Source organism: Phaenicophaeus curvirostris, chromosome 3 (genome assembly GCF_032191515.1).
Source record: "Phaenicophaeus curvirostris isolate KB17595 chromosome 3, BPBGC_Pcur_1.0, whole genome shotgun sequence".
Classification (NCBI taxonomy): Eukaryota; Metazoa; Chordata; class Aves; order Cuculiformes; family Cuculidae; genus Phaenicophaeus; species Phaenicophaeus curvirostris.
This window is the reverse complement of record NC_091394.1, coordinates 29,736,457-29,750,034: the sequence shown is the minus strand read 5'-3', so window position 1 is coordinate 29,750,034 and position 13,578 is coordinate 29,736,457. Positions and strand designations below refer to the sequence as shown.

The following is a 13,578-nucleotide window of genomic DNA, read 5'->3' as shown; positions in this document are numbered from 1 at the left end:
AAGCATTAACACGTTAGATCTACAAGAGCTCCTATTTGGTTCTACGTGTGTGTGTATGATGTGCTTGTGCATTATTGTGGCACATACTGGGGAAGGGAAGCACTTCTTGTTAAAACAATTCTATATGCAAAAAATGTTATAAAAGCTTAACCAGGTATATTTTTATCCTCAATTTTTTTTTCTTTTTGGTCAAAATGAGCATGGGCACACAAAGCTTCTCTCAGATGATCTTTAAGATTTTTATTGTCACTAATTATGTGTATTACAATAGCAGCCAGAAGCCTCCAAATTAGTGCCCCAGTGCACAGGGCCCTATTGTACAAACAGATGTTAAGAAATAGCCCCACCTCAAAACTGCAAATGAAATAATAAGGATAAAGAAGTCCCTTTGGGGTCCGTGTCTAAGCAGCCAGACAGAGACCCGGGGAACGTGCAGCATGCTGATGTGTGATATGGTTTCTTCACTTTGGGTAGACTCTGCAAGAAGAAAAAGAATCGGATTTGTTGGCACACTGCATTTCCCATAAGGAGTGGCCACAGCGCTGAGATCATTATGACCCATTTCTTCACGCTTGCTGATGATGCTAGTTTCAGTCCTTGCTCAGTAGGATTCTGCGATTCAGTGAGTGAAGAATGAGTCCTCACTGAGGACATGTAGTAAACTTCCCATTGTCTTCTCTGAAGTTAGTATTATGAGCCTGCTCTGGTGGCAGATACAAGCCACGGGAAAAAGAAGCTGCAGATGAAGTGGAAAAATATCTGCACCACCTTACGTGAACATGATGATGAGTCTGTTTCCTGGTCCCTAGTGCACCAGCACCTAGGGGATTCAGAATTAGGCCAGAAGAGGACAGAAAGGGGTTGTTAAAGGATCCAGCAGTAAAGACAAAAGAACACCACAGACAGCCTCAGTAACACACCTTCAAAGAAGCAGAGGTAGCTTGGGCCATCACCGAATGGGACAACCTACCTGCCTAGCTGAACCTAGGCTAGGACAGCCTGGTATTCTGAAGGCCATGCAGAGGTGTAAGGGAGCCTGACTGTTCATGCATCATTTTTGCCAACCACCCAAGAAAGAGTCTTGCATGTCTGTACTGAATTTTATATGCCAGATACATAAATAATGCAGAATTGTTCTCCTGAGAGGTGAAAGTGGCTAAGTTCATCCTCTTGTTTTATGGGTGAGAAAGAAGCTCATCTTGACACAGTGGTCACTTTGTCAGCTTTATAGGTGCTCGTCATCCACAGAGCAGTGCTACTGCAAATGGAGCAGCTACTCGGTGAACTGCTTGGCTTTAAAATCCACCCCGGAGAGGAGCCCCTCCTTACCAGAGATCTTATCCCTCAAGGCAGATTAGATCACACTAGATAAGAGTTCCCTTTACTCTCTGACAGGAAACACAGCGCTGACCTTCCTGAAGGCTCAGACTTAGACAGCCTCCTGCAGCACTCCCACGCAGGAGAATGTCAGAAAATTACCCCTTGTCAGGAAATCATTAAAATGTTAACTTTTCCTCTGGGGAGTTCCTTGAGTCTCTGCTCCTTTCGCCTCTCTCTCCACAGTGGGTACTGGAGGAGGCTGCAGGATACGGGACCTGAACCAAAGCCAACTGAGCAGCTGAGGCTCCCTTCTAGCTACAACTACTATTGTTCTTTAAATCCAGCTCTTTGGTCCTACTGCTTACAAACTCTCAGTGTGACAGTGGTGATGTTCTGATTTCATCTCAAACAGGCTGAGCTCGGGTAATAGCTTCATGCTACCTAAGTAAAACCCTGCTTACTAATGAAAATATCAGAGAGAATGACAAAATTGTTTGGGCAGATGAAGGAACCTGTGTTTGACCCTGATCAAATTCTCCACCTTTGGGTGATCCCTCCCTCTCCTGTCACTCAGGAAATCTCCACAGCTGGTTATTGTAGACCCTTCCTCTACCTGCTAGCAGCTCTGTGTCTTAAATTTCAGTGACGTTTTTAATCCAGCAGCATGCCAAGGACATCACTCTCATCTTCAAGGGTCTGAATTCCTCTGGAGAGCTGCAATAAGGCAGAGGTGAATCAGGGTCCAAAACTATAAATGCTCTTTGCTCAAGATTAATCTGATATGGCATAGCAGCTCTGCTTTGCCTGTTTTTCTGCACATGGGGCAGTGTTGCACCTATTCATGCCCACAAGTTAATAACGGACAGACCAGGATCTTGGTTCTGGTGCTGGTTTGAGACTCTTGGGATAAGACGGGAAGGGCTGATGCCACCTGCCATGTCCCCATGGGGAGGTGAATGTCAGCAGCAGCACTGGGCTCGGTGGCAGATGTGGCCACCGCTTCCTTCCATGACCAGAGGCATTGAGGAGGCCCAAGAACCAGCAAAATGGTTGCAGCTTAGTTGTAAAAAGAAAACCCTGACGCAGAGCTCAGGGACCCCTTGCAGTGTGGCCTTCTGCCACGTCATCTACTCTCTGGGAGTGCCCAGCACGCCCTGCCAGCAACGCTGCTCCTCTCCTTGCAAAGTTCCCAGCCTGAAGGCTCTCGTCATCCCTTCTTCACTGCTTGCTGCGGAGAGGTGCCAGGGAGTAGGGGCAGGCAGGGAGCCTGCTGCCCCATGATGGAGAGGAGAGAGCCCTACCACTGCTTCTGCAATGGGTGAGCTTCATACATGCACCTGTCCCCACTGGTAACCTCTTCAGCAAGAGCACCACCACTGGCATGTGTGCCACAAGAGTCCATTCCAGCTCTAAAATTTCCTAGGAGGCACCAAGGGTAGCAACAGTCTCCAAATCTGTCACGACACCCAGGATTTCGGCAGCCCTACAGCAGCCTCACACCCTTTTGCGGGCTGCCCGTTGGTGCCCCAGCCCACAGCAAGGACACCATCTCACTTCAGTTCAACACTTTCTCCGAGAAGTGTCCCAGCTTCCCCTCCTCCTGCACGGGCTGTGAGGCTTGGCCAAGGCGGGATGGTCCCCACTCTTGGGTCGTGGGTCCGGTGTTCCACCGTGGCCACCCGCTCCCCATTGCCGGGCAGGCACCCTGCAGCTCAGCGCACTTCTCCTTGTAGTGCTGGGTGTTGCCGGCAAAAGTCTCACAACGGTTGAGGTTTTCCTCCTGCACAGGGCTGCCCACGTTCTCCTCACTCGGTCCTGAGGCTGTTGTCCCCTCCTGAGAGTTTTGGCTAAGGTAGACAACAATGATGTCACCGCTGAAGTTCATTACTTGTCCACTTGAGATAAAGGTGGAGTTACTGTTTCCAGTCACATTTCCTGGGGAAGGAAGGGGGAGAAAAAAAAAGACACATGTGATTAATATTTTCCCATCACAAGACAGATGCTTAACACAGCGAACCTATCCACTTTGGTGGCTTTACTCTTTTTCCATTATTTTTTTCCCTGTGACATGGAGATACTCGTATAAACCATGCGTTCCACAGGACCTTTTCATTATTTCCATTTTTGCCTCCTCAGTATGAAGCCTGTCATCCATGGGGAGCCTGTCTGGAAGGCTGGGAATTGTTTTCTCTCTCAATTGCGCTCTGGGAAGCAAGAGAGGAAGAGTGACAATCTCATGCTCCCCATGCCTCCTGATGTATCCAAACTGCCTCCACCCACAGTTCGCAAGGAAATGATCATTTTTTGTAATTAAAAGATTTTTTTTTTTTAGCGTTCCAGTCATCACATTGTTTTGTTTTTATTCTCCTTGGTAAACAATCGATCCCACCATGTGGGCTAGGTAACGGGCTTATTGAATAAATAGTGACAGACCTAATGCCTGAACATACAGTCACACAGTGTCAAAATGACCTGGAGCTTACATCATTATCTTGTATTGTTCTGATCCTCCATGCAGGTACACTCTGGTACTCACCTAGTGCCCTCATGGGTTTACATGGATATGCATTGATTCCACTGATGAGATAGACTCTATATTATAGCAACCTATCAAGAGTTATGGTTTCAGTCAGTCTGCCCATGGTTAGAGAATTTTTAGTATAAATTCAGTCTTTCTTCTGTTCCAGGAATGGGTCGCTGACTCAGGTGATGGCAGGACCAGGCTCAGAGAATTAATAAACTTCACTCAGAGCAGAAAGAAAATAACTTAGAGCAAACTTTCAACAACAAACTAACAAACCTGTTGAACTTTGAAAATTAAACAAAGCGAAGCAATCAAGTTAAAAAAAAATCTTCCTTGCCTATGAACACTCTCCCTCAGAAATGTTCTTCCTTCTGTGCCTCACTTAATCATTACTTGCAGGCTGATCTGACACCTTTTAGACGTTTTATGCCTTCTCTCAATACATTCCTCAGCACTTGAGACATTCCCATTTTCATTGCACGGAAGTGTGGCCCAGCCCAGAGAAACATCATTTTTCTAGCGGCTGTGGGTAGTGTTTGTACGTCAGCAATGGACACTGGGCTCCAGCAGCACTGAGAGCCTGCTCATAACTGAGTCTGGATAGCACTCTAGTGTCTCTCTAATAGCCTCCCTCTAGCACTTTTATTTATTTGTTTTAGCTAAACCACCACAAAGCTCTTTGCTTTCTTTCCAAGTGTTGTTGATTAACATGAAGTGTCAATAAGTTATCACTGCAGAAGTTTTTTCCCCTGCCCGTTGCATCCCCAATGATGGCAAACAGCTGAATCAAATGCAACACGACTGTTAGGCATAGTGTGAGTACATAAATTACTGTTTGTCTTTATACAGTTTGCCTGTCACACACAAAAGGTACCGCGGAAAAGTTTACCAAGGCTCAGTATGAGATCAAGAATTCAGAAATATGTTACAGCAGGGAGGAGAAAAAAAAAGCTGATTAACGCATTTATGTTTAATTGAATGTGGATGGCAAATTTTCATTGCTTTCTGAAGACATTGTACTGAAGCAAAAGGACATTCGAGGCCCAAAAGCACAGAAAATGGACGCAAGATCTTCCCAGATGGTACTAAGAAATGTGCTTCCACCCTAGAAAGTATAAGGGACACCTTCAGAGGATAAACGAAGGCATTGTTCTCTGCAATGTTTTAGACTTTTGGTCTCTTCTGACTACCTGATGACATTAATTAGAATGATAGATTATTTTTTCTGGTAATTATTCACTAAGAATTGGAACACGGGTACTTAATTTTCTCTGAGCCATCTAATGGCCTCTGGATAGTAAGAACTGCTTGTCGCTGACAAACCAGGCTGGTTTTGGATCTGGAAACTAAAGGTTCTGCAAAACCATTCCTATTTGTGAGTCACTTAAGTCTTCCTGCACTCGTGCTTTATGCTATAGCCCTACACATGTCTTGAGGTGGTCATGAACCAACACTTCATGTTCTGATTGCCTCCAGGCTTGCAGGGTTTGAAAAAGCACTTGAAAGCTTACCTCCATCCCTCATAGTGAACCCTGTAAGTAGCACCTATCCAGAGGTTTAGTTTGGTCCTCTAGAGTTGTTTCACAGGAAGGACAGAGTCTGCTATTTCTTGTACCATTTTGAGTGTAATTATCATCATGACTGCATACAATGCCTGGTGGCTTCAGTTGCTTTGAGCAGCTTTACAGAAAATTACTGCGAGTGCACATTTATTCCATCTGGGCACTTCATAAGGCCCAGCAAAATGACCGATGCCATTGCAGCTTCACCTGCAGCCCCAGCACACTCAGGTGCTTCATTGCAGAAGCGATGGCTAAGCCCCACCACACTCTGTGTGCAACCAGTGCCACTAGCAGGGCATGGCCATTCTGTGGACAGAAAAAGACCTGTGCCAGCAAGCCACATTCCGTACAGATTAACTAACCCACGCTCTCATACTGCCCACAGCTCAGTCAGTACTAGCTAGCAGTCCCGTGTAAAAATTGTCATTCGGAACGATCTCTGCTTAGGTTTCACCAGATGGCACTATAGCATGTACATACCCGAAGGCACAGACACAATTAAAATCCCATGTAAAGAATTGTACTGCAGATCTAATACGGCACTTTCTAGCACGTCACTTAAATCCAAGCTCTCCTATTTGCCTTATTGTTCCTTAATATTTTCTCTTCCTCTTCCCGTCACATTTAGAAAGAAAAGTAGTACTTCTGCAGTGCCAAATACGACTCGACTTTCGGTTATGCCTCAGAGTCATGTTCCAACAACAACAACAAAAAAAAGACAATTTGTGTTCTCTTTACTGTTGCTGAATATTGTACAGACCAGGCAGTGAAACTGTGTCAGGATTTCAGGAAACTGAAGCAGTAGAAGGAGTTTCTGCTCTTAGAAAGATCAATGCTACACACTTTCTGATTCCCACATGGCATGCATGTTGAGAGGGGAAGGGCCTTCAAAAGTGTTGGGTTTGGGCTTTGGCAGACTGACAAGAATGTCTCTGTAAGAAACTTAGAGGAACGACATGTTTTTAAAGAAGGGCAGCTGCTTATGACTGCTGTGTGTATTACAGTAATACTTAGATGTCCTCATCAAAACTAAGGTCTCATTATGCTTAGCAGTGCCTTGACTAAATAAAAATTGAGCATCTGAATTTAAGAGATTGTAATCTAAAATGACTAATAACACACGACAGACTGCAGACTTTTATATTGAAGAAAAGGGAGGAAGGCTTTATCCAGTGCAAGGTTCATAACTTCCCTGCTGCTACTTTTGTTTTAGTGATTCCCCCCTTGCCCCTTTCATTTGACAGTTGACAGCAGAAAATTTAATTTAGTCTCTTAGACCCAGTCGTGGCCACCAGGTTACAGCTCCAGCTGGAGTTTCACTAACTACCATATAAAGGTAACTGTACTTAAACCCAACGGCAAATATATGTGTCGACTGTTGAATGGAAAATCATCTGTCTGAGCATTATGCATCCCTTCTTGACTCAGCCTCTAGGTCCCTATACTCTCCTGCTTCTAAGTTTTCTCCATTACACACACCTGCTATCACCAAATATTTCAGCAACAGAATCACCCAGCCTTTGCAGTGACAGCCAGAAGATGGGTTCTGCATTGATAGTTAGATCAGGGCAGGACAACGGTCCCACACAGTGCTTATACTGTTTGCAGAATTCACTACGAACCAAATGGCCTTACTATTTGAGTTTTGTTTCTCAGATTAGTTTTAGGGCAATTAAATGAGAAGTCATAATTTTCTTCTTCTTTCTTTTTCCTAAGTCGAACCCTTTGAATAATACTGAGCTAGCACAGTTATGTGATTGCATTTAGGTCAAGCTTAATGGGCTTACCAGATGCTGGAGGGAGATCTGAAGTGCTGCTGTTTGTCCCTGAAGTACTTCTGTTCGTGTTCTGATACTTCATGTTGGTACTATCTGAAGCGGCATCTTCCATACTATGATCACTTGCTAGACTGCTCTGACCAGCAGAGAGAAAATTCAAGCCACAGGTGCACTGTGCATAGGATCCAGTTTCTGGGGAGTTTGCGACACTGTCAGCTGCAGCACAACAGGGTTTGCTCCACTTTCTGGGAGATTCCCTGTATGCAGCGCCACACCTCACACAGATCTTCTCTGAGCCATAGTTTGTTGAAAAATTATCGATGTCTTTGTTATCTGTTTCCTTCAGGCAACTGTGTGCACATTGGCAAGATTTCTGAAGAAGTTTGTCCGTGGTAGCAAGTGCCCCATCCTTGTCAGAGGAAGGGTAAGAGACTTGAGAGACTGGTATGTCCTCTGTGATCCCAGTCCCTGAAAAGTACTGATTTAAGCTGTCATTCTCCCCTGCCTCCAACGGTTCTGAAAATGATGACACAGTTTTACTGGCAGTTTGACTCAGTGACGATAAATAATTGATTGTATTGAGATCCTTATCTGTGTATTCATCTTCTGTGGGAATTGGTGGGAAGTGGTCCTCATCAGTCTCAGTTACCACAGAAAACTCTTGGAGGCTCCCTCCTGCTTTGCACAGTGCCATGCCGGGGCTCCCATTCCTGCAAGAAGCATGGCTGCTGGTACAGCACAAGTTTCCAGGGACAGGAGAACCGGCAGGGCCCAGGAGACACATGCCTTCAGAGGTCTGGGGGACAGCAGCATTTGTGGTGTTTATATCCCGTGGGGGCTCCTGAAACAAAGCCAAAAGAAAAATGTGTTTAATAAAGAGATCAGCTGAAAATTATTTTCTAGACAAAGAAGGAAGAGGCAGATCTCAGTTATTCCTCAGTATGGAACCTGCTGAGATTGAATTGAGAGTGTGCTGCATTTGAGTGTTGAAGTGTAATTCTGTTCTGCTGTGAAACTGTGACCAGTGATGCTGATCATGTTGCCAGTGCTTGTTACAGTAAAACTATATTTTTGGTTGCAGCTCCACAAAAAAGGGCTGGGAAATACTTCAAGGGTTCCCTTTAGTTCATGCAAGTTGCATTGTAATGTTTGGTATATGGGAACTGCTACCTTTCATTTCTAAGTGCCTGTTCAGATCTTCCAGAATGGAGGAGAGAGAGTAAATGCTCCCAGCCACTAATTGCTGTTGATTCACTCCTCTGTCCCAGAGGATCTGAGCAGCTGCAAATGCAGGAGCTTGCATGAACACTTACAAGACAAAAGAAGAACTGCCTGCTCAAAAAGGTGGGTTTGTTTTTTGGGGGGGCTTTCTTCATTGTTGCAATGGAATTTGAGTCCTTTCAATGGCAAAGCTAGACAGAGCTCCTGGATGGTGTGGTGGGGAAAGCGCACACTTGGGACACCTCAGTCCATGTCCACAGTATGAAGCAGGCAGTGCACATGAACCTGTGACCCCATCTAATTGTTTCAAGCAAGAGATCTGGAACCATTCCAGAGCAAAACCTCTTGGCAGTCCTTACTTTTTTAACAGTTGAATGAACAAGAGAGATTTCTGCAAGCACTAGAAGTAAGGGGTTTCACCCTCCTCTGAAGCTTGGTGCTTAATGCCTTGCATGTCTGGCACTCTTGGCATTGTCCCAAATCCAGGTTTCTCCCCTGTGAGCACTCTGATATGAAAAAAGGTGCAAGCTCAACTAGGCTGTTCCTGCTCCTAGTATTTAGAAAGGCTCTCTCCTAGGTAATCTTAGGTGTTCAGCAACCAGGGCTCATGTTTAGCTTTCTCCTCATAAACATTTAATCATCACAGAGATTTTTACCACTATTAAAACTGGCCAAAACTAGAGAGCGGGTTCAGAAGCTATTTGTGAACCGTGATTTCATATGCCTCACATTTACAGAAAACCAGACTGAAAAAAGTTAGAGCTGCATGAATTTTTTTTGAGGATATCAAAACTTGCTTGCTAGCCCAATATTAATGTGGAGTCTGCCTTATGAGGGGTGTTAGGAGTGCCACATGGAGAATGTACGTAGGAGAGAAAATGTTAGCATCTTTGAATTTACCTTTTTTCCTTTTATTTGGCTGCACACTTCATTAGCCCAATTCTGTAGATCTGCTGTAGGGAAAACAAAAAGAGTAGCTGTAACATGTAGCAGGCACTGAAGTTAACCACAGACCTAAACACCCACAGTCATCCACAATCCGCAATATCATTAAATGAAAACCAACAAGACTGTTTTTACTGACTGTTCAAGTGTCCCACCATCAGTCTAGCTGAGGATTCATTGTAACTGGAACAGGGATATATTTCTGTGGAACAAATGTTTCCAAGCTCCTAAAATAGACCATGGTTAAACTGTGTTCCACATCAAATGGGGTTTCTTTCCTGGTCATATGTCACACAAAGCTATGACTGGCCCAATACCGACCCGCTTGCAGCCCTATGGTCTATTTCAAGAGAAGTCACATGGATGGCCCAAAGACCATTCTCAGACAGGAGTGAGGAGCCTGGAGAGAAGAGGGTAAGCCACTGAAACCACAGGATGGCAGGCTCAAACACAGCGTATTCCACTTAATCAGGATGTACTTAGTGGGGAAATGCACTTAATCGGAGTATCTACTGAGGAAAAGCTTTAAGTCCAAGAATGCTTTATGGTAAAGGCCACCAATTAATACAGTTAGAATTCTTGTTTTCTCTTCATACTTTCAGGAGATCTTGCAGGTCTCAGATCTCATGTCCGTTTGAAGCCTGTACTGGTTTTCTATGTCTGAAGACAGATGCTGCCACTGCCAGTTCCCAGCAATGACTCTTCCTCTGATGTTAAGTCTGCACATTTACCATCAGTCCCCAAGGAGGCAGAGATTTTTCCTGAGCCTGCGTGTCTCAGGGGCTCCAGTTAGCAGGATTTACCATGCAAATGCAATGAAGGATTGTCACTGCAAAGCAGCAGGGCAATAGAAATGTCAAATAAAGAACATTTCCCCCTAACCTGTTTTGCGTCGTAAGTATTCGGTTTGCAAGGAGAGTCACCATTTCCTCCAGCCCATCCCAGGAATTCCAGATTTAGCACAACCCATGTTTAGTGTGGCAGAGGCGGCCTATTTCTAAAACACAGGCTGAAATATACTTTACAAGAAAGGGCTGCTGTCTTCCCTTCCCTTGCTCCCAAAACATTTCATAATTGCTAGGGCTTGGGAAAGCGGATGATCAAAAACTACACTAGGAAAAGCTTTCCATGTTTCAGGGGAGAAAACAAAAAAAAAGACAGAACAATACAGGTATGTCCTAAATTCCCACTAAAGAGATCCAGGGTTTAACACAGAGCAGAGTAACTGTTGAAGGCATTTCCACCATATTGGGAATACATTCAGTGCCCCACTGTTATCCACTATGCCTTTGCTAGAATTTTTCTGGCTTTCTACTTTTACTGTTTATTCCATTTCTTTCCAGTATTTCTTCCATAGCTGATCAGAACTTTGGCCTGCAGCTAAAAACATTGCCTCCATCATGTTTTCAGATACACAGCAAGCCTTTGTCTTGAAATCCATATTTTAACCTATTCAGACGCAGGTTTCATGGGAGAAGGAAAACTGGGGAGAAGGAGACAGGAGGTGTTGAAACCTCTCTGTGTCTTTCCTTCCTTCCCCTTGGCTATGGGATCTGCCATGTCATGTGATGTAGAATGGCCATGCTGCTAAATCCCCAGTGCTAAATCCCTCCTTCATCCACACAGTGGTTGCATCTGCCCCAAGGGCGGTCAGGGCTGCAGGAGGATAGCAGGTGATACGCATTATGCGTAAGTGTAATATACTCCTTGCCTAGAGGAAAGGAATTTGAAGCCTAGCTTTGTGCTAGTTAAAGCACATCCATATGGACAGATCCAGGGATAGAATACGACTTCCAAAATAACTCCCTATTTTCTTAACCTGGTGGTTACCCATGAAATCAGAGTGCATGGAGAGCAGTGCAGTTGTCACATTCATGAATATCATTAGCTATCACGTACCTGTCAGTTTTTTTCCCTTATTCTTGTAGTATATGATGAAGATGACAATGACAAATAGTGCCACAAAAAACAAGATAACAATCAACACGTATAAGATCCTGTTTGCTCCTGCAGAATGTAAGAAAAATAATGCCATCAACACGTAGCTTGAACTTAGCACTGTGACAATCCTTGTTCATTTTACCTGCTTTTGCACAGGTGAGGGTTTTTTTTCCTTCCTATTCAATTTTCAGTTTCTGTAATAAGGACGACTGCTCTAGCACTCATGCAGTTCTGTGACAAGCAGCCTTACTGAAGGAATCTGGTACTGAGCCATCTCCATAAAACCCAGAATCCTGGTGTCTCAGAGAGGTGTGATCCAGTCATGCTCCTCTGAAAGTCCCCTTGCAAGCTGTCAGCAGCCCACGGACCGTGCTTGCTCTGCCTCAGGGGGTGGGAGATGTACATCTTAGGTAGACTATAGATTTGAGCCAGCAAAATTTGTCCTTTATCTCAGGTTATGAAGCATCACTGAGTGCCAGGCAAGCAGCCTCTCTGGTATCTTATCCAGAGTGGAGAGGGAAATGGGCAGTGGGCAAGACTGAGACTGTATCCATTCTTATGAAATAAGATGGAGAGAAGCTGCTAGCCTTTATACAGATAATGTGTATGGAACTCTGCAGGACTGAAAAAATGAAAGACCTAAAAATGTGATGGAGGTCACAGGTGTAACAGCAATGCCGCTCACCATGCAGTTTCAGTACGAGGTGTAAAACTCTCCTTAGTAGTGAACACAAGATCTAGAGTCACCAGGCTCAAAGCAATCTTTAAAGGTTGGATTTTCCAAAGTGCTGTCTTGGTCTACCTAGAGTCATCCACAATGGGAATGGAGTTAAGCCAGCCAAAACTCCTAGCAAACACATCACTCCTCCTTGTAATTTCTAACAGTTAATCTGTATGAGACATGTACCGTCTTCTGATGGCTCAGGTGTCTTCCGTTCTGCACAAACTGCATCTGACTTGTCAGTGCCAGGCAGAATTTCTGCCATTCCTAGAGCTGTACAGCTGAAAAAGAAAGACAAAGAGGCTAGGTTCTCCAAGAGGGATCTTGCTGTTATGCACAGCAGCATATTCAGATGTAATGTACAACATTCCTCCTGCATTTCTCCACCCTTAAGAACCTCAGATGCCTTCTTTATTTTCAACTGCGTCAGCTCAGCAGTTCTGTTGTTATTGCTCTCTCTCGCTTCCCCCAAAGAGAATTCAAGATTGAATTCAAGAATTCAAGCATGAGAATATCTCTATTGCTGCACAGCCAACAGAGGTGCTCCATGCACTCTGCATACAGCCTGAAACGCCCCACTGAAAACCACATCCATTCAAGCTTCTCCCTGCATTCTGGCTGTTGTATTCCTTTTACAAGATGCAGGTACTCACTTGGTCCAGGGTTTACACTTGTTGGTGGATGAAGCGACCTTTGAAAAGTAGCCTCTAGGACATGGTATACACATTGTGTCCTTGTCTTGTTGCACTGTGTGTAGTAAAGGAAGAAGAACATCATAGCTTAGTTTCTATGGGTTCCTTTTAGGTGAGAGGGAAGTGACTATTCTCTCCCATCTTCCTGCTCCAGACACCCCCACAAATCCCATTTAAAGCTTCCCTGAGGAGAGAAGGATCTAGATTACATTAGAGGAGCAACATCAGTCACACATAAGCAGAAAAAAGTATGCTAGTCTGACCTGAGCACTTCTCTACATTATCAAAATGAGAAATGAACAGGAGCCATTTGCAGTTACTTTAAAATAACATGCAGCTATTATATCCTTCTCCTTCCATTAACTTCCTCATATCAATGCTATGCTGCAGACAGTGATGCTAACTGGTATTGTCACTTCTATGAAGCCACAGTAAACAAAATGCTGCATCAGGATTTACTAAACTGGACAAAAACCAGCACCACTGTGCTCCAGGCCCTTGCAGCATTTCATCCTCCATTACACTATTATGTGCTGCTTTTTTGGGGTTCCTTGTGCTTGGCACAGCTGTTCATTACAAATCTGAACTTGACTGTTTCTATTTTTCACCCACAAATTGCTTATATTTTGGTTTTGATGAGACTTAAGACTAAATTAAATGTCTATAATAAAACTTTGTATTACAAGTAACCTAAAACAGAATGCTTGCACTACCCGAAAGGCCTTAACCATTTTTAACTTGCTTATAACATTATAAAATAGTGAAATGGAGTCATTGGACAAAAACTGATTTCAAATTCAACCTCAGAACAATCCCTGATGAACTGCTTCTCTGAATACTGGAGCAGTGCATGACAGAGTGACTCAGAGTCAGA

General features: G+C 44.2%; 1 protein-coding gene across 1 annotated transcript in view; it reads right to left on the bottom strand.

The window, feature by feature from the left end:
• Nucleotides 1–225: 225 nt before the first annotated feature.
• The window catches only part of TNFRSF11A (TNF receptor superfamily member 11a), a 28,481-nt gene continuing 15,128 nt past the window's right edge, over nucleotides 226–13,578 (bottom strand). Inside the window, exons 5-10 of the mRNA XM_069853540.1 lie at nucleotides 12,666–12,759; nucleotides 12,199–12,293; nucleotides 11,250–11,357; nucleotides 9,306–9,358; nucleotides 7,194–8,025; nucleotides 226–3,255 (exon numbers count right to left, since the gene is read on the bottom strand). Of these exons, the coding sequence (XP_069709641.1) occupies nucleotides 2,876–3,255; nucleotides 7,194–8,025; nucleotides 9,306–9,358; nucleotides 11,250–11,357; nucleotides 12,199–12,293; nucleotides 12,666–12,759 (1,562 nt within the window). The 3' untranslated portion in view covers nucleotides 226–2,875. The remainder of the gene's footprint in view (nucleotides 3,256–7,193; nucleotides 8,026–9,305; nucleotides 9,359–11,249; nucleotides 11,358–12,198; nucleotides 12,294–12,665; nucleotides 12,760–13,578) is intronic.